Source organism: Diceros bicornis, chromosome 26, assembly GCF_020826845.1.
Source record: "Diceros bicornis minor isolate mBicDic1 chromosome 26, mDicBic1.mat.cur, whole genome shotgun sequence".
Taxonomy (NCBI): domain Eukaryota; kingdom Metazoa; phylum Chordata; class Mammalia; order Perissodactyla; family Rhinocerotidae; genus Diceros; species Diceros bicornis.
In genome coordinates this window covers 27,219,039-27,245,759 of record NC_080765.1, presented here as the reverse complement: position 1 = coordinate 27,245,759, position 26,721 = coordinate 27,219,039, and the positions used below count along the sequence as shown (strand labels likewise).

At 38.9% G+C, this 26,721-nt stretch overlaps 1 protein-coding gene across 9 annotated transcripts in view; it reads left to right on the top strand.

Moving 5' to 3' along the window:
- The window catches only part of TNRC6A (trinucleotide repeat containing adaptor 6A), a 101,152-nt gene that overhangs the window by 41,861 nt on the left and 32,570 nt on the right, over positions 1–26,721 (top strand). For 5 of the 9 annotated variants that reach the window (XR_009224099.1, XM_058569827.1, XM_058569829.1 and 2 more), the window contains 7 exons: positions 6,153–6,572; positions 17,589–20,171; positions 21,539–21,715; positions 22,643–22,818; positions 23,977–24,009; positions 25,585–25,665; positions 26,300–26,351. Coding sequence is in view for 8 of the 9 variants with exons in the window: in XM_058569827.1 (XP_058425810.1) it covers positions 6,153–6,572; positions 17,589–20,171; positions 21,539–21,715; positions 22,643–22,818; positions 23,977–24,009; positions 25,585–25,665; positions 26,300–26,351 (3,522 nt within the window). In the remaining variant the exon portion in view is untranslated. Of the gene's footprint in view, positions 1–6,152; positions 6,573–6,966; positions 7,111–17,588; positions 20,172–21,538; positions 21,716–22,642; positions 22,819–23,976; positions 24,010–25,584; positions 25,666–26,299; positions 26,352–26,721 lie in introns of those variants that run through there. The other 4 variants (XM_058569833.1, XM_058569834.1, XM_058569835.1 and 1 more) reach the window with 3 other exon arrangements.

Sequence of the window (26,721 nt, the reverse complement as noted above, 5' to 3'; positions counted from 1 at the left end):
CCTCTTCTTTACCGGTTCTTGATTATTCCACCTCTTGAATGTCAGTGTTCCACAGTGTTTCTTCCTCAATATCATTCTGTATTACTCTTTGGATTCAATCATCTCTTGTATGCTGACGGTTCTTAAGTTGTTAATTCAACCAGTTGTTCTTGAGCATTTGCTGTGCTTGGTGCTGGACATGCCAGTAATAAAGGGAAGGAGAAATAAGAAACCAGCCCTTAAAGAGCACATGCAATGTAAGGGATGCATAAGAGTTTTATGGGAGTGGAGGGGAAGATGATTGTCATAAAATGCTTCTAAGATTAGCTGAGTCTGGAAGGGAGAGTGATTAATTGTTTCCTAGGAAAGATGGACAGAAGGATTTGCAAGAAAGGTATCAAGGCATTTTAGGCAAAAGGAATATCATGAAAGAGTATGATGCCTTTTGGAGAATCGTAGATATTTGGTGTGGAAGAGAAGGAAATGTATGTGGACCTAGCAGGATATGAATCTGGAAAAGTGGTAGATAGGGGCCGTGCTAAGGACTTTAGATTAATTTTGAAGCACTTTAATGATCTAGATACCTTGGGGCAGAGAGGTGATAGATTTGGGGAGAGGGTGAAAATGATGGGGGGATCAAGACTTGAGCCAAGGAGACTAGGTGGTTTTTGCAAGAGTAAATTGATGGGGGCCTAAATCCCAGCAGCAGCGTTGGAGATATAAGGATGCATTTGAATTATATCAAGGGGATAATCGGTTAGACCTGTTGACTGACTAGATCTAGAGGGATAGGGAGAATCTGAGGAAGATATCCCTGCTTGAGTAACTAGGGAGTGAGGCTATTTACTAAAATAAATGACGACTCCTCTCCTACCTTTCTGGCCCTTATGACTTATTCTTGCCTTTACTTCTCTTCTTCTGATCTCCTTCTTAAACCTATTGTTTAGGTCTTGCCGTTTCTTCTCGTTCGACAACTCTCATGAGTTCTTTTTCTACCTGTATGCTGAATCCTAAATCCATATTTTTAGTTAAATTTTTACTGAACTCTATTCAATTGCATTCTACATGTAGATGGCCTATAGCAATGGTTTTCACTGTTTGTCTGAGAACCCCTTAGAGGCTGCTTGAAACTTGCTTGAGATCCACAAGGTCAAAAACTATTTTCATAGTAATAGCAAGACTTTTATTTGTCGTTTTCAGTCTTGTTCTCTCATGAGTATGAAGTGGAGTGTTCTAGAGGCTACATAATGTGAATAGCACAACAAATTGGATGCAGAAGCGGATGTGAAAATCCACTTGCCTTCTGTTAAGCCAGTTATTAAAGAGATTTGCAAAAATGTAAAGCAGTGTGCATGCTTCTCACTAACTTTTTGTTTTGGAAAAGACATTTTAAAAAAATATCTATTATTTCTTTTAATATGTAAAGGGTTTGTTTTTTAAATGAATTAATAAATATTTTTTAATTCTCTGTTTACATTTCTAATATGGTAAATATCTATAGATGTAACCCATATAAACAAAAGATCTTTGATGTTCTCAATAATTTTTAAAAGTGTAAAGAAGTCTCGAGACCAAAAAGTTGGAGACTTGCTGTCCTACAGTAACAACAAACATGACATCAAAAACTAAACTCATTCTCTCTCACTTCCCAGACTTAACTTTTGTCTTCTGTTTTGTATCTTGGTGAATGGTACCGCTATCTACCCAGAGTCCAGGCCAGAAACCTGGGGGTCATCTTTATTCCTCCTCCTTTTCTTACTGAGATGGTAATAGTAATCACTAACATTTGTTGAGTACTAACCATGTGCTAGGTACTATTCTTAGTTCTTTACATCCATTATCTTGTTAAATCCTCACAACAACCCTACATGGTGTAGGTATTAATACTTACTGCTGTTTTACACATGAGGAAACAGAGGTACAGAGTGCTTTAAGTGCCTTGCCCATGGTCATACAGCTAGTAAGTTATACAGCCAAGATTTGAATTCAGCCAGTCTTTTGAATCTGTACTTCTCTTTTCTGAAACAGTTTATAGAGAATTATATGTTTCTTGAGGATTTATATACACACTCCCTATAAAGTGATCTGGGCCTGGTGCTTTTTAGAGAGGTAAATGTTGGAGGACCTTTTCAATGTCTTCTGCTGTTGTTATACTGTGGGATCTTCTACTCTTCTGTGAGCTCACTTTGGTAAATTATATTTTGCAGAGCAGAGGCTGGAAAACTGCAGCCTGCAGGCCAAATCTGGCCCACTGCTTATTTTTGTATATGAAGTTTTGTTCGAACATGGTCACATCCATTCATTTATGTGTTGTCTATGCCTGTTTTTTGTGCTACAGCAACAGAGTTGAGTAGTTGCAACAGAGACTATGGCCTGCGAAGCCTAAAATGTTTACTGTCTGGCCCTTGACAGAAGAGATTTGCCATCTCGTGTTATAGGAAATTGTTCAATTTAGCTGGGTTTTCTGATGAATTGGTATAAATTGTACTTAGTGTTTTCTTGTCTTTTCAAAAATCTCTACATTTGAAGTTAGGTCTCTTTTTTTTCTTTATTCCCAGTACTGTTTATATTTCTTCTTTTTTTTCCCGTTGTTTGGTATTACTAAAATTTTGTCTGATTTATCAGTAACAATGTTATGTTGGTGTTCCATCTTAGGCTTTACAACAGTTTAAATATCATCAGACTTAGTGACACATGTTTCTTAAAGGTATGCTTTATGAAAATAATTGACTGAATTTTTCTTTGAGCACTTGTTTAGCCATATTTTAAAATATATGTGTTGTTTTCACTCTTATTTTCTTAATATCCCTGCAGTTTGGGTATTTATTTCCTCTTCAACTCAAATTCTATGTAAGGCAGTTTTATTGTTTCTAGGGTGATTGCATTGTAATCCAGAAATATCATCTGTATTATTTCTACTTTTTGGAATTTATTAATGTTTTCTTTAGTGTTCTGTGTTTGTGTACTTTTTATTACTGTTTCATGGGTACTTGTCAAAAAAGGTATTATATTATGTTTTCAAGGTATATGGTTTTGCTTTTTTTTTTTTTCTTCCAGTTTTTCCATTTGGTTTACATGTTCTGATACTATGAGTTTGGTATATAAAGGTTTTTAGCTGTTTATATCTTTTTAGTTGGTTTCTTTTATCAATACGAAATATCTCCTGTCCTTTATAATGCTTTTCTCCTTAAATTTTTAAATCTGATATTAATATTGCTTTCGTTTAAATTTTCTTAGCACTTTGTGGTGGTTTATCTGTCTCTATGCTCTTTCCTCCAATCTCTTTTCCCCCAATTTTTCCACATTGATTTGTTTCAGGAGTGATTTTTGCAAAATATATTCCTTAAGTTTGTTTTTCTTTTCTTAACCCAGTTTAAGAGACTTTATTAACGAGTGACTTTAACCCAGTCACATTTATTGTGACTATAGATATTTTAGGGCTTATGCTTGGCATCTTATTATGTATTTCATATTAACCACAATTTTGAAATAATTCTTTTTATTGCATTTTCTATGTTTGTTAAATGGATCAAGTTTTCTTGTTTTCATTTTTTTCTCCTTTCAATGGTTTGGATATTTACTGACATAATTAACGTAGGTTTTAACTATACATACACAATAGCCAAAATCATTCAGTATTTATATCTGTTACCCAGCAACTCTACCCTTACCCCTTCACCTACTAACTCTGTTAGCCTCTCTTTTACTCTTTACTACCACATCCCGTGTTTACATCTGAGATTTTACTTCAGATATTTAATTCAGTTTTATAATCAATAATTGCTTTGTCTTAATGTTTTTTACTGGTTTTGGTGACGTTTTCTGGCCCCAGAAATGAGTACCTGTCTCAGCCTTATTTTCCCCATGGCACTTTACTGATAACAAGTACAGCAATTCTTTGAATTTGAAGTGGGGGATGGGGTTACTGGGTGACAGACGTAAATACTGCTTCTGAATTCTTAGCCAGTTGGATGTGTCGTTAGACTTCTTGTACATGTCTCCATGTACATCATTCACAGTTTTTGCCTGTAGGTTATCTTCTAATTCCTTGATATAAAAGAACGTTTTCCTGTTGCTATCTCACATATATAGCATCTTGTTTGGATATTAAATTGTTGTCATAATCTTTTTATTTCCTTTTAATAATAAAGTGGCCAAAAAGCCTGTATGACAGCAGTGGGTAACTGTGTCACTGTAAGGCCATGTTCAGTTGCCGAACACCATGCTGAGCCCGGTACTAAGCGTGTAAATGCTGGGTTAAAGTTTTTATGTTCCTTATGATTTCATAGTTACATATGCTTTATCTTCTTTTGTTTTCAGAGGTACTTTAGAATGTTCTAATGCCTTATTTTCCTCATAACAAAGGAATATACATTATTGCTACATTCTGGGAGCATTAAGCTGTCTGAGAGACAGAATTTCATACGTGAAGTGATTAGATCTAAAAGCATTTGGCCCAAATTATTAATAAGTGGCTTTTCTCAGTTATCTTCAAGAAGATTGGAAAGGAATACAAGCAATAAATAGAATGTTTGTAATTTTTCAGTGTAATTTCTCCTGAACTACAATTTCCTTGTATTACTTTAGAAAAATCAAAGTCGCATTTAAAAAAGTAAGAGGCCAAGGTCGTATATTAAAAAGTATTAGTGTTAGTGATATAGACTAAACTCACGATTTGTTCAGAGAAAGAAGACGATAGTGAGGCTGGATTGTTAAGTGACGGGGGAGGCTCTAGAGTTGAGAGAGAGTGTGTAAGAGGAAGTTGAGTGACTTGGAAACAACACAGGTGACCAACATTTTATCCCAGCGTCATATACGTTAAAGGCATTTGATAAATATTTCTTTTATTTGGGGCACAGTAATAGCTTCTGTTATCTGAGTGTTTATATCATGCTGGGTACTAGACCAAGACTCTACTGTATAGATAAGGGGAAGGACACAGATAACCCAGCCAGTGAGCAGTGGGGCTGTTTTAATTTCAGGCCTGGGGCTCTCTTAGCCCTTGAACAGAGTTTTGTCTAAATCTCCTCACCGGTCACACTTATCTGACAGTGGCATCTGTGAAGATGCATCAAAATCCCACAGAGACATTAAACTGCTACAAAAGTATAAGCTGGTATGGTGCCAATCATTAAAAAATAACCACTATTTATTTAGCCTTGTGTTTGATGATCTGTAAACATTAACATATGTAACCTTAGGCTAGCTCTGCAAGGTATAGGTGTTATACCCCATTTTACATAGGAGACCACTGGCTTGGCAGGGCTTATACAGCTTGCCTAAAGACACAAAGCTTAATAAAGGCAGAGCTGGGATTGAAACCTGGGTCCATCTGGTACCGTAAGTTCATATACTATGCTGCCTCTCTGTACTTTCAGAGATTGAGTATATCTTCACTGGTTTAAGGCATTTCCATTAGTTTGTTTACTTATTTACTCTCTTTTAGGAGTTCAGAAATTCACTATTCATAGTTTCATATTGTTCATACAGTAGACAAATGGCTTTTTCTCAGACTTGCTTAAGATAGGGTATCCAAGTTATTTCCTCAATTTTGATTAGTTTCATAGATTTCATTCTGTTATCTTTGTCTTTACTTCCCTATTCTGAGTTTGTCTTATTTGAATCAGACTTTGCATTTTAACAACAAAAAACATTGTTAACTTTGCTTTTTTTGAAAGGAAACTGGCAGATTGTTTTCTACCCTCATTCTTGTGTTGTCTTTCAAAGATGAAGAACTGGGACCAAACACATTAAAAATGAGGCAGATTAAGAACAGTTACCAGGGAATTGAGGATTCTTTTAGGACTACCAAAACTTGATTTGCCCCATTTGTTCTTCTAGTCCTTGTGAGTTCTGTAGTTGTATAGTCAGTGCTTATTCTCTGATCAGAGAATGTGGGAAAGAGATGGCAAGCATGCGCTGTCATCCAGGCCAGGGAAGGCCAGTGGTCTCCATGCACTTATTGGATTGGTAGTCAGCAAAAGTAAAATTTGACTCTTGGCAGCAATTTCTCCTAAGAAAACTTGAGCCCATGAACGAGGATATCCCCACACACTTAAAGCTTCTGTTCCTTTAGGATTGTTTTTCTTAGTGCCTTTTTATTTAGATGGCTTACTATGGAGGTACACTTTACTGGCTAATCTTTTCCACCCCTTTTCTTTTGTTGGGATTAGTGCCAGAACAGATAAAGCCCAGTGTAAGCCAGCCTCAGCCTGCCAACTCTAATAACGGCACTTCCACAGCAACCAGCACTAATAATAATGCCAAGCGAGCCACAGCCAACAATCAGCAGCAGCAGCAGCAACAACAGCCGCAGCCACAGCAGCAGCAGCCGCAGCAGCAGCAGCCGCAGCAGCAGCAGCAGCCGCAGCAGCAGCCACCACAGGCCTTGCCTCGGTATCCTCGTGAAGTACCACCACGATTTCGCCACCAGGAACATAAACAGCTGCTAAAGAGGGGTCAGCATTTTCCTGTCATAGCGGCAAACCTGGGATCTGCTGTTAAAGTGTTAAGCAGCCAGTCAGAAAGCAGTGCTTTAACAAATGAGCAGCCACAAAATAACGGAGAGGTGCAGAACAGCAAAAACCAGTCAGGTGAGAGAAGGCATTTCTTACAAGACTCCAACTATCGTCATTAGCAGTGTAGCAAGTTTATAAACTCATGGCTTTTTGGTGATGTATTTGTATTCGTCAGTATATGGGTTGCAAAATAAGAATTCTGTACAGGCAGTTATGAATGGGGAATCTTAAAATGTTTCCTGTAAGTTAATTGCCCATCCTACTTTCAAAATGATTAATCACTCTCCAAGTTCTCCCTATTTTAATAAGCAGCTTTATAGCTAAAGTTGATCATAAGAATATAGCTAAAATTGAACGCTCTCCCAGCCCCAAGTTATATGCTAAGCATTTAATACTCAACAACCTGTGAGGTATAAATTGTTCTTATCTCCATTTTTCAGTAGAGGCAGCTGAGGCACCAAGACGTTAGATGATTTGCCCAGGATCACTCAGTTACCTGTGTCATAAGAAGACTGCCATTCATGAAAATTGCATTCAAACAGAGGACATGCATTCAGTTATTGCCAGAGAATGGCTTTTCTCAGCTCAGTAATGATTGTGTGGCAGAAATCTAGTATGTGATTACAGTTTTCTCAAAGCCCAGTTTGTTTTGACATATTCTGATAGGTTCTGATGGTTGGTTGGTTGGTTTGTCCATTTGTTTATCGAACTGTTTTGAAGCTTTTACCACAAGCCAGATAGAGAATTGAGGAGAATCAAGGTTCCCATACATGAAAACACTAGCATACTGGTACTGAACAAAATCTCTCGAGCCAAATGGACCTGGATTTTATTTATTTATTTTATTTTATTTTATTTTATTTATTTATTTTTTTTTTGTGAGGAAGATCAGCCCTGAGCTAACATCCGTGCTAATCCTCCTCCTTTTTTCTCCCCAAAGCCCCAGTAGATAGTTGTATGTCATAGTTGCACATCCTTCTAGTTGCTGTATGTGGGACGCAGCCTCAGCATGGCTGGAGAAGCCATGCGTCAGTGCGCGCCCGGGGTCCAAACCCGGGCCGCCAGTAGCAGAGCGCACGCACTTAACCGCTAAGCCACGGGGCCGGCCCTGGATTTTAAATCTTCAGTCCACCATATACCAGCGTGTGTGACCTTGGGCAGATTATTTAATTGCACCATGTGTCTGAGTCTTGTCTGAGCAGCCTTTCCTAACCATCCTAGGTAGAGTTATTCACTTTCTACCTCTATGCTGTCTTATATATACCAGGAACTACTCTGTACCTTATAATATTTAATGGTATTTCACAGCTAATCAGTAGCAGAGCCTGGACTCACATCAAGATCTGTCTGACTCTAAAGCTATGCTTGTAAGAACCATGCTGTGCTTTGGCAACATACTAGATGAGATAGGTAAAGAGGAAGAGGGCACAAGTATGAGTTTTCTAGCATAGGTAATTAGAGCAGCACATTATTATTGGAAAGGATACAAACTTAAATTATCATCCTGAGTTAATACTTACCCCTACTTATCACCTGTGTGAGCTTGGCCAAATCACTTAACTTCCCTGATCCTCTCCTAATCGGTGAAGTGTGGGTGGTAATACTCAACCTGTAAGGTTGCTTTGAGGATTAAATTATGTGATGTGTTAAAGCAACTAGCTAAGTGCTTAATATTTAGGTACTGAATGGATTATCTTCCCCGAAACTTGTACAGAAGGACCTGCACTTTTCAGGAAGAAGAATCTGGTTTAGACATAATACATCTAATGTCAAGCAATTAGTAGTCGGTTTGAAGTTCATCTGGGAAGTCAGATTGGAAGCAGATGTATGAGTCATCGGCATAATAAAAAACTGATTAAAACTTTAGGAGAGGTTATTTATACAATAAATGCTTTGATTACCTTCTAGAGGCTAAGCAATGGTGATATGGTAATCAACGAAACAGGGAGGTAGGATAGTAAATTTAGAAAATAGTATATGTTGAATATGCTTTTTCAGTTTGGGAAATGAAAGAACAAAGCTGTTTTTGAAGTGGGAACAATAGGAATATAAGAAAACCAAAAATGGTTGTGGGTCATAAAACCCAAAAGTGTTACAGGTGTTCATTCAGATGAGAGAAGGCCTCAGATGTGGGCATAGGAAGAAGTCTTCTAAAAAAGTCTAAGAAGGGAAAAATATCCTGCCTGTTTCTAAAAGGACTTTACAAAGGTGGACTGCATTAATGTGGAGGTTAAGATGGAAGTCAGGAGGGGGTGGCAATCTGACTGAGGTCTTAAATTAAATCCCCAAACAACTAGAGAATGCAGATGATGAAGGCAAATCATTCTGCAGAAGAACTAGACTTGTGGTTTTGTCTTTTTTTTAAACATTTGTGAATCCCTACTTACCAGCATATGTCACATATTTACATTAAAATATCTTTGTAGGTGCTGCTAAGAAGAATAATAGAAACTTTAGCCACATAGTTGACCATTGGGTATCCGTGAATCAGGGAAGCCTTCTTAGACAGTTAGGTCAGTCCCAGCTCCTAAAGGGTTATTAACAACAACAACAATAATGGTATAATGACTAACCCTTATGGGAGTGCTTACTGTGATCTATACACTCTCTTAACGAATTTAATCCTCGCTTTATAGATTAGATAGTATCACCTTCATCTTACAGATTGGAGATTAGCCTAGTGATCAATGAAAAACAGTGTACTGGATGGTATAAACAGCATGAGCAACAGGCCAGAAACATGAAAACTGTATGTTGTGAACTACATGTAGTTCGGAACTGTGGGAACATAATCCTTTTGTTTTTATCTATTTGTATTTGCGTTTGGCTTTTTTGTTTCCTAAACAGAGCTAATTAAGGGAGTAGAGTTGATATTTAAATTAGTACATACATAGAAATTTACTTAAAGTTTTCATGGTAAAAATGAGGAGTGCTGGATATGCCTCCCTTGTCCTCATAGAATGCATTTCTCATTTATTCAGTGGAGTCAGGGAGTAGGGATAGTACCTAGATGAGATTAGATATTTTATAAATCAGAGGTCACAAACTAAATGGCTTCACGGGCTAGCAGGTAAGTGAAGTAAAAGATGAAAAGGAATAATGGGAATGGTGATAAATGTTTTGAATTTTGTACCCTGCCTAAATACTTTTCCGTTCTCGTTTTAAGTTTTTTAGAACCCTGTGCTGGTCAAACCAGACAACTCTGCAGGCTGAGCTGCCAGTTGTGGTTATGTCTCAGACACTTATCGATGATTTCAGTCAGCACTTGGAGACCTCTCTTTGCAGTTGATCTCTTAGAGCCCTAAGCTATCAGGCCCCGCTACTGTCCAAATAACCCTTGAATTTAGGAGGTCCACAGGCCGTGTAATGAGGGATTTGAGGGACTAATGCTTAACAGAGCTGGCAGCAATATTGTTCTTAGGAGCCAGAGTGTTACATCCCCCTTTTTATCATCCAACTGACATGATACATACAGAAAAGTTAAGTGGATAGAACAGCAAACGGCCATATACCCTCCACTCAAATCCAACAGTTGTTAATATTTTCTCATCTTGACTTCACACATATACTTCCCTCCCTCCCTCCCTCCCTCCTTCTCTCCTTCTCTCCTTCCCTCCCCTCCTATCATTTGTGCATACATATGCACACATGTGCACAAATGTTCATTACACTTCACCTTTAATATTGCCACAAGAAATATCTAAGAATAAGGATAGTCTCCTATATAACCATGATACCATGATCACCCTAAACAAAAGGGGGATATATTCAACAATATCCTCTGATATGTAGTTCATATTCACATTTTCCCTGATTGTGCTAAGAATGTCGTTTTGTTTGTTTGCAGTATACAAATACAAAGCATGCAAAACAACGTTATATACTGCTTAGAGACAAATTCAAATATAGCATTTTGAGTGGTTGCAACTGGGTTACCCCTGGGGATGGAAGGAGATGTAATCAGAGAAGGGGTATCACAGGAATTTTCTACTATATTAATAGTATGTTTTTTAAGGTGAGGGGTATGTGGGTAATTTTTATATTATTCTTTATAGCCTTTCCTACCTTTGAAATTTTTTCTTTTTTAAAAGAAGTTCAAGGATATTTGAGCTGTAATGGTGAATGACCAAGACTTGGGACTGTTTTAACAATAATTGTTAATATTAAAGTTTCTGGAGATGTTTAAAGATTAAAATTCTGTCCATCCACCTGTGCTCTTGACTATATTTTCAGTGTGGTAACTTCCTCGCTGTCCTGTAACTTCCACTTCTTACTGTCAATGGGCACCTTCCCCTTGGCCAATAAATGTACTCAAGTCTCTATCATGCTTTAAAAAAAATTCCTTTAAACTCCCATTCTCTTGAGGCTATTATAGAATTTCTCCTGTCTTCTTTCTCAGAGTTCGTAAAGGAGTAAGTAGTCTATACTTGCAATCTCTAATACATTACTTCAGTCCTCTGTAATCTGGCTCCTGCTCACTTGACTAAAATAGCTCTTACTAAGGTCACTAATCTTCTGAATGCCAAATCCAGACTTTTCCATTTTTGTCTTAGTAGATACCTGCATTTTTTACTGTTGATCGCTTCCTTCTTCTTTTTTTTTTTTATAATTTTATTTATTTATTTTTCCCCCCAAAGCCCCAGTAGATAGTTGTATGTCATAGTTGCACATCCTTCTAGTTGTTGTATGTGGGACACGGCCTCAGCATGGCCGGAGAAGTGGTGCGTCGGTGCGCGCCCGGGGTCCGAACCTGGGCCGCCAGCAGTGGAGTGCGCGCACTTAACTGCTAAGCCACGGGGCCGGCCCCACTTCCTTCTTAAAGCTCTTTCATTTCTCTTTGACCGGTTTTCAGATTTTATTCTGTCCTATGGCTTTGTTTCAAATCTCTACCCAGTTTCAGGTTCATGTTTTCTGGATGTCTTCAGCTGTTGTTGGGACCCTCAACCTCAACATGTCCAAAATTGAACTCATTAGCTTGCCACATATGTCTCTCCTTCTGGATTCCATTATTCAAAAGGTTGGAATCCTCAGTCATCCAATCACCCATCTAGAAACCTCTAAATCATGCTTGCTTCTTCCTTCTTCATGTCTCACAGGCCACTGGTTTACTATGTCCTGCTGATTTTAACTCCAGAATATCTCTCAGCTTTTTCTGTTCTGCGCTGCTGCCACCATTGACCCGATTCAGACAATCACCATTTGGTCTAGAGCAACAGCCCCAAGAATGTCTTGATAGTTATCTCCCACCACCCTCACCCCATCTCTCAAACCAGAAACCAGTCATGATCCATGCATTGCATTTGGTTGCGATATTGCTTTTGTCTTCTTTAATCTAGAACAGAGGTTGGCTTACAGCCTATTTTAGTCAGGTTTTATTGGAAGACTGCCATGCACATTCATTTACGTTATGTCTATGGCTGCTTTCAAGCTACAATGGCAGAGTTGAGTGGTTGCCACAGAGACCATCTGGCTGGCAAAACCTAAAATATTTACTAATTGGACCTTTACAGAAAACGTTTGCCAACCCCTGGACTAGAGGCTGGAATAACTGAAAGAAGCATTTTGAACTTTCTCACTTAAGTGCTATTTGAAATTGTACACCTTAGATTCTCTCATATTCCCAGTGGTACCATTTCGTACTTCCTGGAAACACTCTAAAACCTAAGTACTGTTTACTTCGGAAGGTCTTTCCTTTCTGGTGAGATTGCAAGTCTCTAAGGCGGAAAGTACGTATTTAACTATTTTATATGTTACATGCTGTATATTTAATAAGAAAAATATATGAATTTACCTGGATCTAAATTCTTCCTGAATAAATTATTCAGTTTCTTTATAAACTTGAATTATCACTAGTCTTCACTGTACTCTCACATAGCCTCTTTGATCTTTCTGAATATGTGCTATCTAATGCAGCGTTATATTCATTTTGAGGTATGGTACTAGAGCTGCTCCCAACTCTCCTAAGATAATTTTGTATGAGAGTAGGATGCTGATGATATTTTGGATTTCAGATGCTTCTCAGTTAGGTGCAATCTTCCAAATCTTAGTTTGCCTATGACAGTGCAATGTATAAAAATTTGTATTTCGTGTAATACTCAGTAAAACTCATCTGCCCTCTTTCGTCCCACCAGCACAGAGTTTTACAGTCTTTCAGTGCTTCTCACTATTTCCTGGAAAAGCTTGGTGGTCATCTTCTACTTAATGATATTCGTATATTTTTATCCTCCAGATCATTTGTAACGATGAGCTTTGACTTCCTTTTCTGTAAGGAAAATACGTTATTTGACTTCTTGCAATTCTGAATTAGTCTCTGAATTTGTGAGAGATTTTAGTTGGGATTGCTGAGAAGTCCTATTGTTTTTACACCCTTAATTAGACTAGTATGTCCCACACACACTGTCTTAGATTTTTTCTATCTAAGCTATAACGATTTTCATAACCAAAAAGATCCTTGTGATCCACCCTTGGTAAACATAATTTTCAAAATAGACTTTTAATTTAGTTTTTTTTTTAAAGTATCAAGTAGGTTCTAGATTAAAAATGGAATTTTAACTAATAATTATTGATGGTATCTCTCCTTATTTTCCTAAAATACATAGAAAGGTATAGCAAAAGACAAATTCAGACCACCTTTAAACCAGGTCATGACCAGATTCTGAGGGAAATTTTTGCTAACATTAAAGGTGATAGAATTGATTTGCAAAATGTATTCTGTTGTTTGCTGTTTTGTTTTGCTTTTAATGTATCCTGACATAAAAAAAGCTTCACTTTTTTTGTAGTAGTCAAATCTACGTCATTTCTTTCATAGTTTCTTTCTTTGCTTTTATGCACTTGGCCCTCCGCATCCACTGGTTTCACATCTGCAGATTCAACCAACCACGGATCGAATGGCCTACGATGGTTGCAGCTGTACTGAACATGTACAGACTTTTCTTCTTGTCCTTATTCTGTAAACAATACAATAAAACAACTTTTTACAGAGCACTTACATTGTATTAGGTATTATAAGTAATCCAGAGATGATTTAAAGTATATGGTAGAATGTGCATAGGTTGTATGCAAAAACTACGCCATTTTATGTAAGGGACTTGAGCATCCTTGGATTTTGGTATCTGGGGGGGATACCGAGGGACGTCTGTATAAAAAATTCTCGTTCACAGATAACTTCGTGGTTTCATATTTTACTTTTAGCACTTTAATTGTTTAGAATTACTTTTGATATATTGTCTTATTTTTAAAATCTTCTTAAAGTATTGAACATTCCCTTTTTTTCCTACTGATTTAAAATGCTAACCTTTGACATATACTTGGTTCTGTTTCTGGGTTACTTTTTCTGTTCAGTTGAAGTGCCTGTATACTCTGGCAGTGCAGTGCTGTTGAATCGTTTCATAATAATGCAGATCCTCTCTCCCCATCCCCATAACTCTTTTTGAGATTTTTCTTCTCTCATTTGTTTACATGAACTTAAAAATCACTTTAATTAAGTTATAGACTCGTGTTAGCAATTTCTTATAATTGAATTAAACTTAGGAAGAACATTTTGTTACATCTTCCTATCTGGGAGCAAGCTTCTATACTTAATCAAGTTGTCTTCTATGGCCTGCAATAAAATTTAGTCTTATGACATTAAGTATTTTTGTTAGTCTCAAACTTTATATAAAGTAGCTTGGAATAAAGCTGTTACAGTTAGGATCTTTTTTCCATCACATTTTCTCATTGATTATTCCTGATGTGTAGGAAAGCCATTAGTTTTCACATGTTAACCTTTTTTGTTTCTTTTCTACTTTCTTTACCTCATTTTTGGGTCATATTTCATCAATTAGTACTTGCAGCACAAGGTGGAGTAGTAATGTTGATGTCAAATATTCCTGTCTTTTTCCTGTTGTTATGGGAATGCCTCTGATATTTCAGTGTTAAATTCCAGGTCCATTCCTTTATTTTCAACTTGGGTAGTTTCGTCTTACATTCTCAATCTTATTTTCTTATTCCTGCCGTATGGAAGTGACAACACACACGTACATACACAGGGACATACAAAAAAGCAAATAATGGCAACAGAAATAAACTTTTGCTATAGTCCCTGAGAAGAAAATGATGATGGCTTGATTGTTTTAGATTTGGAGAAAAGTGGATGGATTTGGGACTTGGTGATGTTTTGGATTTACTGTGCACAGGAAGGAATCAAGGATAAATCTTAGGTTTTAGGACACTTACTGAGATGAGGAAAACTAGTAAAGAAGCAGGATTATTTTTTTTTCCCCCTTTGGAAGGAGGTGCCTGTGGGAGTATAATCCAGGAGTTAACATTCTGTTCGAGATATCTAAGTGAAGATTTAAAGTAAGCAAGTTGTTGTATGATTTCTAATTTTGTTCTTCATGAGAGAGACATGGTGGAATGAAAAACATGTGCTTTGGAGACAGGACTGAAAAATAATGATTATCATTAATACATATTAATTAGTGATAATAACGACCCTCATCTAATATGCACCTAAACTGGATCAGATGTGGTTCAAAGCACTTTTAATATTAATCATTTAATCTTCACAACTGTATGAGATAGGTACTATTATTATTATTATTTTGTGTGTGTGAGGAAGATCAGCCCTGAGCTAACATCCAATGCCAATCCTCCTCTTTTTTTGCCGAGGAAGATTGGCCCTGGGCTAACGTCTGTGCCCGTCTTCCTCTACTTTATATGGGATGCCACCACAGCATGGCTTGACAAGCGGTGTGTCAGCGCGCACCCAGGATCCGAACCTGCGAACCCCGGGCCACTGAAGCAGAGCACGTGTGCTTAACTGCTTGTGCCAGTGGGCCACCCCTGATAGGTACTATTATTGTTCCCACTTTACAGATGAGGAAACTAAGGTACAGAAAGATTAAGGATCTTGCCTGTGGTTACTAGTAAATGGCAGAGCAGCTTTTAAACCCAAGCAGTCTGGCTCCAGAGTTTGTGTTCTTGATCACTGCACGAAACTGCCCTTCATGGAACACTTACTTGAAGTTGGCACTGAGCAAAATACTTTACATATGACAGGGTGGTTAACTAACTAACCAGGTAAAGAAGTACTCTTTGTATCCCCATTTTGCAGATTTGGTCATACAGCTACTACATAGAGTCCAGACTTGAGTCTAGGTGTTTCTAGAGTTCCAGCCGTGTTCTTAGCCACCTTTGAAAAATCTTGCCTTTCTCACTTGATTTTCCGCAAGTTAACCTCTGAGCCTTGATTTCCTCATCCGCAAAGTGAAGCTGATACCTGGACTCTAGGCTCATTTCAGGGATACATTGACAAGGTGCATATGTGATCCATGTGCTGAATGATGTTGCTGTGCAGGTGCTGCTGTATGGATTTGTTTGTACCCACTGAGACTGACTGACTTTTGGTATCCTTATTTCATGAGAAAAGTCCTCCTCATGGGCACTGAAAGATGACAAACTTTATTTGGCAGCTTAAAAAAATGATTCTTAAACAGGGAGTGGAAATCCGAGTCACTTATGGAACTTTAAAATATGAATTTGGTGCATTATATATACATTTTGGGTCTCTCTAGTCCTTTTTCCTGCTCCTCTTTCTTGCCCATCATCTTTTGCTGCTTAACAATTGTGCTTTGAGAGAAAATGATAAAAGATGAGCCTGATTTTCCATATTAGCAGTATCCTAATAGTGAGTGACATTTGTCACTCCCCCGGTGGGTTGGTTCATTAGGTCTGGGACATAACTTGAGCATGCATATTATATAAAAGCAGTACATATGATTCTCATTCCTACTGTAGTAGAGAACTACAATATAAGCCACTCCCTAAAGACAACCTAAATGCAAACATCTTATGCAGGTTAATATCTCTGAGGAATTTCTAACTACCAGATCCTTAAACTGAAGAAGAGTAATGAATCTGGGGAAGTATCAGAAGCGCTATAACTACCTGCGCTACCAACAGTAAAATAACGAGATGATTATATATAGCAGCAGTAAGTCTAAGATTAGAGGATTATATGACCAATCATTAACGGTCTTCAGTGTCAGCAGTTGATTTTTTAATCTTAATTCTGTGATCTTCAACATATCAATTAACCATTTTTCTGTTATCTTCTAGTAACGTGGCTATGAAGGTAAATTAAGAAATTTTTATGAAGGAGAGTAGAACTAAAAATATTTCAAGTTGAATATGGACACTAATGAAATGGAAATAAAATGGAAAGGGCTTTGTAATTCTTTTTTTTTTTTTTTTGTGAGGAAGATCAGCCCTGAGCTAACGTCCATGCCAATCCTCCTCTTTTTGCTGAGGAAGACCGGCCCTGAGCTAACATCTATTGCCAATCTTTTTTTTTTTTTCCCCTTTTTCTCCTCAAAGCACCAATAGATAGTTTTGTATCATAGTTGCATATCCTTCTAGTTGCTGTATGTGGGACACCGCCTCAGCATGGCCCGACAAGCGGTGGGTCGGTGCGTGCCCAGGATCTGAACCTGGGCCGCCAGTAGCGGAGCACATACACTTAACCACTAAGCCACGGGGCCGGCCCTAGGGCTTTATAATTCTTATAAACTTGTTATAATACCCAAAACAGTTGTGTGAAAAAGCCATTCAAAGAAAGGGAAGATGGAAAAGGATTCCTAAGGTATTTCTAATACATTTCATCAGGTTTGGCCTGTTCACTTGTCCTTACCCATCTACATCCCAGCCCCTTCTTTCCCATGTTAGGCCTCTAAGCCTGGGTTGCTCCAGCATCCTAATACATTACTACCACCTAGTCCTTCCTGACTCCATAATTCTTTTTCTTGCTGATAAGTTAACAATTCATTCATTCAAACATAATTATTGAGGGGCTCTTATGTTCCAGGTACTGCTCTAGGCTGTTCCAGGTACTGCTGTAGGCTCTTAGGATAACATCAATGAACAGCAGAATTCTCTGCCTGTATAGAATTAATTACTAGATATGGAAGTTGGTGACCAAGATATAACCAATGCCCCTTGTAGCCATTCTGCCAAGTATTATATCTTGTTAACGTTAGGAGCCACTTACATTTATAATACAGTTATCATTTTTTCAAACACTTAATAAATTTCTGAACTTCTCCTTTATTCTAGATATAAACCACAATACTTCAGGATCCCATTATGAAAATTCACAGCGGGGACCTGTGTCTTCTACAAGTGACTCTAGCACAAACTGTAAGAATGCTGTTGTAAACGACTCCCCAGAAAAAGAAGCATGGCCCTCAGTCCCTGGCAGTGATCCAGAGTTGGCTTCAGAATGTGTGGATGCTGATTCTGTCTCCAGTTCTGAATCAGAGAGAAACATCACTATCATGGCTTCAGGGAGCACAGGTGGTGAAAAAGATGGCCTTCGGAATAGCACTGGACTTGGTTCCCAAAACAAGTTTGTCGTTGGTAGCAGCAGCAATAATGTGGGCCATGGAAGTAGTACTGGGCCATGGGGCTTTTCCCATGGAGCCATAATAAGCACATGTCAGGTCTCTGTGGATGCTCCTGAAAACAAATCAGAAGGTAGCAACAATAGAATGAATGCTTGGGGCACTGTAAGTTCTTCATCAAATGGAGGGTTAAATCCAAGCACTTTGAATTCAGCTAGCAACCATGGTGCCTGGCCAGTATTAGAGAACAATGGACTTGCCCTAAAAGGGCCTGTAGGGAGTGGTAGTTCTGGCATCAATATTCAGTGCAGTACCATAGGCCAGATGCCTAACAATCAGAGTATTAACTCTAAAGTGGGTGGTTCTTCTGCCCATGGTACCTGGGGAAGCCTTCAGGAAACTTGTGAATCTGAAGTAAGTGGTACACAGAAGGTTTCATTCAGTGGTCAACCTCAAAATATTACCACTGAAATGACTGGACCAAATAACACTACTAACTTTATGACCTCTAGTTTACCAAACTCCGGTTCAGTACAGAATAATGAACTGCCTAGTAACACAGGGGCCTGGCGTGTGAGCACAATGAATCATCCTCAGATACAGGCTCCATCGGTTATAAATGGCACTTCCCTTTCTCACCTTAGCAATGGAGAGTCAAAAAGTGGAGGCTCTTACGGTACTACATGGGGTGCCTATGGTTCTAATTACTCTGGAGACAAATGTTCAAGCCCTAACGGCCAAGCTAATGGTGACACTGTGAATGCAACTCTAATGCAGCCTGGCATAAATGGGCCTATGGGCGCTAACTTTCAAGTTAACACAAATAAAGGAGGAGGTGTGTGGGAGTCTGGGGCAGCAAATTCCCAGAGTGCATCATGGGGAAGTGGAAATGGTGCCAATTCTGGAGGAAGCCGAAGAGGATGGGGAGCTCCTGCACAAAACACTGGCACTAATGTACCCAGCGTGGAGTGGAATAAACTGCCTAGCAATCAGCATTCCAATGACAGTGCAAATGGCAATGGTAAGAAGTTTACAAATGGATGGAAATCTACTGAGGAAGAGGATCAGGGTTCTGCCACATCTCAGACAAATGAGCAAAACAGTGTGTGGGCCAAAACAGGAGGTACGGTGGAGAGTGAAGGTAGTACAGAAAGCACTGGACACCTCGAGGAAAAAGTAACTGGGGAAAATCAAAGTAGAGATCGAAGAAAAATTGATCAGCACACATTACTCCAAAGCATTGTGAACAGAACTGACTTAGATCCACGTGTCCTGTCCAACTCTGGTTGGGGACAGACTCCTATTAAGCAGAATACTGCCTGGGATACTGAAACATCACCTAGAGGGGAAAGAAAGACTGACAATGGGACGGAGGCCTGGGGAGGCTCTGCAACACAGACTCTTAACTCAGGGGCATGTATAGATAAGACTAGCCCTAATAGTACTGATACCTCATCTGTATCGGGGTGGGGAGATCCCAAACCTGCTCTGAGGTGGGGAGATTCCAAAGGCTCAAACTGCCAGGGGGGATGGGAAGATGATTCTGCTGCTACAGGAATGGTCAAGAGCAATCAGTGGGGGAATTGCAAAGAAGAGAAGTCCGCATGGAATGATTCGCAAAAGAACAAGCAGGGGTGGGGTGATGGACAAAAGTCAAACCAAGGGTGGTCGGTTTCTGCCAGTGATAACTGGGGAGAAACTTCGAGAAGTAACCATTGGGGTGAAGCTAATAAGAAATCTAGCTCAGGAGGTAGTGACAGTGACAGGTCCGTTTCTGGTTGGAACGAACTTGGTAAAACTAGTTCTTTTACTTGGGGAAATAACATAAATCCAAACAATTCTTCAGGATGGGATGAATCTTCTAAATCTAATCCTTCCCAGGGGTGGGGAGATCCTCCAAAGTCTAATCAGTCTCTAGGTTGGGGAGATTCGTCAAAGCCAGTCAGTTCTCCAGACTGGAACAAGCAACAGGACATTGTCGGATCTTGGGGAATCCCACCAGCTACAGGCAAACCTCCTGGTACGGGTTGGCTGGGAGGACCTATACCAGCCCCAGCAAAAGAAGAAGAACCCACAGGCTGGGAGGAACCATCCCCAGAATCCATACGTCGCAAAATGGAGATTGATGATGGAACTTCAGCTTGGGGAGATCCAAGCAAATACAACTACAAAAATGTGAACATGTGGAACAAAAACGTCCCAAATGGCAGCAGCCGTTCAGACCAGCAAGCACAGGTACATCAGTTGCTACCATCTGCAAGTGCCATCTCAAACAAAGAGGCAAGCAGTGGCACTGGTAAGTTTTTACTTTATGGAGTCTGATGGTGTTACAACATACTTCACAGTATTGTAAGCCTTATTTCAATTTACTTTTGTTGTAAGATTTGTTTAACAAACCATTTGGATATGCACACAAAGGCCTCTTTTACTCTAATCTAAGAGAAGCTTATAGGGAAGAAAGTTACAGTGAAGGTGTTTACCATCAGGGAACAGAGCTCTGCCTTCGGCAGTATTGTTTATGAATGCCACATGCTCCATTCTCTTTTAGGAATGCAACAGAAAGCAGAATTAGAAAAGTGCTGTCAGGTGGGGATGCTGTACACTTTTCTCAGTTCTGAGTCAAGCCATTACTTTTTTGGTTTTATTGCAACTAAAATATCCCCAGAAATAAAACAAGTATTTAAGTACAATATTCTCTAAATACTAGATACTATATTTGGCCTTAGAAGAGATTTAAGTAGGCATGAAATCCAAGTCACTTAGATACAACGTGTGTGTATATGTGCTTAAAACATTTGACAGTACCTTTCCAGTATATTCCACTTTCCTCTTAAAACAGGGAACTAATTCCTGTCTCTGCAAATTATCTTGACAATGACACTTTCCTTAAGTGTCATTGGAATGCGTTGCCTTTGCTAATGGGGGTTTTATTGAATAATAGTCCCTTTGGACATAGAGAGGGGAGTGTTTTCATGAATTAACTTTTCAGCACCTAATTTTCTTCTTGAGTATAGTTTATTGTATTAATTTAGGTTTAATTCTTAAAAGAAACAGGTACGTATCTAAGGGGAAGGCTATTTTGGTTCTATTAAACAGTATGTTTATGGCTTTGCTTTTCTTTGCTTTGGACAATCTAATACTTCAAAATTTTTAAGAAACATTGTCCAGCATGTGTAAAAGTAGGATGCCTACCTATTCTTGGTCTTGTAGTTCATTGTTTTTCTAAAACAGTGATGTCGAAAGGTTGCACTTATGGTAAAAATTTTATACATACCCTATTACCCAGCTTGATCACCTGCTTCAAGATCACTAGATTTGGCTCAGAATGACTTGACTTTTCCAGAAATTAAATTCATCTTCAAAGGAGGGTGACTTACTGTAACTAAGATTATCCAAAAGAATCTGCTCTACACCCAGAGGGCAATTATGAAAGAAGAGGTGGAAAAAATATTCACACCGTGTAGTTAAATAGTTAAATAATGAGATGATCTGTCGTCTTTACGTAAAGCAGATGCCATCTTTTTTGCCCATCACAGCATCATTATTTAATACATAGATATAAAGTTCTTCATCTTTTGTTCCCTAAGTATTCCTTATTGCCTCTTATTCCACTGTACCTCCCTTCCATATGTTGATGACTTCTTTTCCCATACTTTCCTGAAGGCTGGGGTGAGCCCTGGGGGGAACCTTCTACTCCAGCCACAACTGTGGATAATGGTACTTCAGCATGGGGTAAACCCATAGACAGTGGTCCCACCTGGGGGGAACCCATTGCTGCGGCATCCAGCACATCCACGTGGGGCTCCAGCTCTGTTGGTCCACAAGCATTAAGCAAATCTGGTAAGTTATTGACAATTCCTAGTAGCTGTTTTGTAGGAGTGATCTCTCATTGACTCTAATTAAGTAATTGGATAATCTTTATATCATTGATAATGTATCCATGTATCGTCATACTAGATGATATTCACTATTTGGCTCTTTCAATTTATAATATACATGGTTTGCTCGTTTATCTTTCTGAATTTTCCTATCTTTTCTCATTTTTTTTAGAACTGTAAGTATTAATGATTTGTATACACATCACCAAATCTAAATTATATTTACCAAATTAGATTATCTAGAAATAGTCAAGCAATTTTCATGCTATCCACCATAAGAGACTGAATATAATAGTCATGGGGACACATATCCAAACTGTCTTTCTAAGGTTCCAGATGATTCCCAGAGTATTATACGGAAAATGAGCATAGTTCTGGAAGGACCTCTGATATTCAGATGAATGTTGTCACTATCCCATAGATCGTATATGGGATACCCCATAGGAATTCCAAAGGCCAAGTATAGAGATAAGATATTCTCTGCTTATGATATACAATAATTTTTGGTCACTTTCCTTGAAATTATATGTCAAAAAGAAAAATTCTTTTACATTTCATCCATCCTCTTTGTTCTATGTCTCACCATGCAGATTGTTAAGTGAGTACAAATGAGAATGCCACCATTGTCCCGTGTTTAAGAACCTTCTAATTTGTAAAAGCATAGAAGAGGTTTCATTGAAATTTTTAATAAAAATAAATTCTTGTTTAATGGAACTTATAACTCAGTATATAACGTACATTCCTGCCATGCAAATTTGGGGAGGGAAATAAAAGTGAGTGTTTTAGGTACTTTCCGCCCACCCCCCTGTCACGTTAATGTGTGCTCATCCACCAGAAAGAATTGTTTTATTAAAGTGTGTTTTTCTTTTTATCACAAATCCACAATCAGGGCCAAAATCTATGCAAGATGGCTGGTGTGGTGATGATATGCCATTGCCTGGAAATCGCCCCACTGGCTGGGAGGAGGAAGAGGACGTAGAGATTGGAATGTGGAATAGTAATTCATCTCAAGAGCTTAACTCGTCTTTAAATTGGCCACCATATACAAAGAAAATGTCATCGAAGGTAAACATTTCAAGGGCCGAGCCCTTGAAACTTTACATTCCACAGGTAGTTTACCCACAGAAAATTAATGTTCTGTCTGCCCATTTATGGCAATCAGTACAGTCCAGGCAGTCCCCAACTTAGGTATAGCCTCTTGTATGGGCAGCCACCTAGAAAAGCATAAGACCACAGGAACTTCCTTTCTCCCCACTGCTACAGCTTGGGATTTCTCTCCTCCTCTCCCTCTACCAGTGCTGCCTGGGATGACCCCTTACCCCAGGATGGTGTCTGCAGTGATGAGGATGAAGAGAAGGGCAAATCTCCATGTCGACTCTTTCCATCCCACTCCCAATTCATCTCCCATTCCACCTCCTACCTGGAGTCCCTGACCTCCCCTTTACACAGAGTCACTGTGCTCCTTATTCATCCCTCATCTTTGTCCCTTCCCCATCCCAAAAGGTCCTGTGACAAAAATCCCTGGGAATGAGCTGAGTTTAGTTTTGCTTTTATATGTGGACAAATATTATTCCCAAACTTGACTATACATCAGAATCATGGCATTTGTTAAAAGTACAGCTTCCTGTACCCCGGACCTACCGTAGTTTGGAAATTGGACCACATTTCTTGTCCTAAACAAGCTCTCCAAATGTTTCTGATGCAGAGCCAGGTTTGAGGACCACTGATTTAGAACACTGGTTCTTCAGAGGTGGTGTTGGGTGCTGGTATCTGATTCTCCTGGAGACTATTTTCGAAATCTGTGCCTAGTCCCCCAGGTGATTATAATACATCCTCCCCACCCTATGTGAGAACAATTACTTTTTGAGAGACCTTAGCTCAACTAGCTTACTGCCAGGGTCCCCCTCCCTTTTACTCCTGGGATTCTAGGTCTAGGACCTGCCATTGTCATTTTTTAAATTTTTCGTTTGGCTGAATTTGCCTATTGCCTCGCCATGTAGCTTACAAAGTGCTTTCCCATATTTTACATAAATCATTTGATCCTCATAACCTTCTGAGATAGAATACCGATAAGGAACTTGAGACTGGAAAAAGTGGTGACTTGCCCAGAGTTGCATAACTGGTAAATGACAGAGCAAGGATTTAAGTTTAGGTCTTCCAATTCCAAACCCTGTGTTCTTCCCACTGGACCATGCTGTTTTGTGACTTTGTCTTTCCTTACAGGGTCTGAGTGGCAAAAAAAGGAGAAGGGAAAGGGTGTGTAGCCTTTTTACTCTTTCTCCTTTGTTTCTACTAGTAAAAATCTTTTAGAAAGCAACTGCAAACATTTATTTAGCCTCTGCTGTGTGCCAGGTACTGTACTTGGTGCTGGGGGTTCAAAAACACTAAGAGATAAGCTATATCTTCAGAGTCTATTATTTGGGGCATTAGGAGAGCTCTAACGAGTGTCAGCTTGAATTTGGAAGATGCCTGGGGGTGGGATGTGTTAAGGAAAATAGTAACTGATATAATAACTAAAATATAGAATTTCTGGATAGAAGTGACGAGAGATCTGGCCCTGTAGTTAGATTAAGGGCAGATTATAAAGTGTTTTCAGTACCATGATAAAGAATTTGAACTTTGTTCTGTATAAAATATGGAGCCAATGAAACTGAATAGAAAGCAGCATCAGTTTTGTTTTTTAAATTGATTCTTCAAAGAAAGCTAACCAATGATAGTATGAAACATAAATTAGAACCGAGGAGAGACCAGAGTTAGGGATCTCGGTTAGGAAGCTTCTGCATTCTTTCAGGTTAGAAGGGAGGGCCTGAATTGGGAAGCAAGAATGGATATATGGTGGAAGGGCCGGATTTGAGAGACGTTTTGGAATAGAAGAGACGGAAGGCCTTGGCAGCCAGTTAGGCATGGGGGTAGGGGTGAAAGAGGAAAAGGAATCAGATGACTTCAGATACCTCGGGAAGGGTTAGGTGCTTGCTTCAGAGATCTGCGTTTAGGGGGAGTTATGAAGCTGTGTTCTGTTTCACAGTCAGAAGGAACAGGTAGTAGCGATGGGAAAGGGAAGTTAAGGCAACAGACTGAGAATGGTTCTGTGATCTTCACGTTAATGGGAGACCTTGGTCTCTGGTTTCCAGCCTCCCTGTCTGCCAGACTGCTAATCGTGGACCATTCATTCTCTCAACTCATGTCTCAAAATAGTTTGTATACTGCCCATACCCCAGCCAGCCACAGAAAGCCAACACCAAGCTGGAGGAATACTAGCTTCAGCTGATGCTGGGGATATTGTGTTCTTGGCAACACAGATTAAAATTTAAGACACTTTTTCATGGAAACGTGGTGTTTTTTCAGTACAGTGCACATAGCATAATTAAATTATGGATTAAATTGGTTTCTTTGGACTAACCTGAGAACTTAATGACTATTTTTACCTTGGTTTGGTGTGAGAATTCTACAAATCCAAATTATAATTAATCTTTTAGAACACAGTCCATTTGTAATTTGGAAACTGTCTGATGAATAGTTCTCCATTATTCAGAGGACATTTTTTGTTTTTGTGGGTCGTCGAGGCCCTTTGCTTCTGTCTTTTCCTTCTGACTGCTTGCCGTTAGAGATTTCTCTGTATGTTACAGCTATACCAGAGGACTGGAGCAAAGGAAGTTGAAAATCAAATAAGTTGATTTTTAATTGTTAACAACTCTGATAAAAGTTGGTTGGAGGAGAAAGTATTGGCTAAAAATGAGAGTTGGGAATTGTCTTGAAGTTTTATTAATCCATCACTATATCCAGATAAATAGAGATGGCCATGGCATCTTTCTACTCTTTTATTTTACAAAGGGAATGATGAAAGGTGGAAACAAACAAGAAGAAGGATGGATAAATCCGTTTGTTAAACAGTTTTCAAATATCAGTTTTTCGGTAAGTGTGTTTTCCTAGCAGCCCCCTCTCCTTTTATTTTATTTTATTTTATTTTATTTGTTTATTTATTTTTTTTGTGAAGATGAGCCCTGAGCTAACATCAGCCAATCTTCCTCTTTTTGCTGAGGAAAACTGGCCCTGGGCTAACATCTGTGCCCATCTTTCTCCACTTTATGTGGGACGCCGCCACAGCATGGCTTGACACGCAGTGCGTCGGTGCGCGCCCGGGATCCGAACCGGCAAACCCCAGGCCGCCGCAGCGGAGCGCACGCACTTAACTGCCTGTGCCGCCAGGCCGGCCCCCACCTCTCCTTTTAATGGTGGTCCATAAATTGACCCTAATTTCACTCTTTTTTTTTCTTGACAAATTATTCTTTATCTTTGAGTTTTTATGAATATGCTTGAGGTTGGAGTAAAACTGGCCATGAAGTCTTTTTTATTTTTATAGTTTTAGCTAAAAACATTGATCACATATCGTGGGTTTTTTTTTTTTTAAATTATATTAGGCAGTGAAAAATGAAGTTTTATGATCCACTTGAATTTCAGAAATAATGAAATAAAGTAAAAACTTCATTTTTAATTATTTTCATTGATAAATTAAGGTCTACTAACATACTATTTTTTCTTACTACAGAGAGACTCACCAGAAGAAAATGTACAGAGCAATAAGATGGACCTTTCTGGAGGTAAGAAAATTAAATCAGTTTGAGTTCATATACATCATTGATGGACAACATATCTGTGACATGATCCTACTAGAAGAGCACTGACCTGCCCAGGAGAGGGGAGCCCTGGGTTCCTGTTGCAGTATTCCTGTGCTCTCTAGCATACGCTAGAATGTGGTGATTATCTGAGTTGATGTGCCTTTACAGTGCAAATCACTGCAAATCTAAGGCAGGGTAATATTAGTCTACGATTATCTCGTATCTAGTCCTATCAAGAATGAGTTATCCAGTTTTGGTGATAGTCTTCTTAATTTAGGGAACAGTGTGTACAAAGCCCCAGATATATGACAGAGACATCTTAAACCATACTAGAGAAATGGCAAGTAGTTCC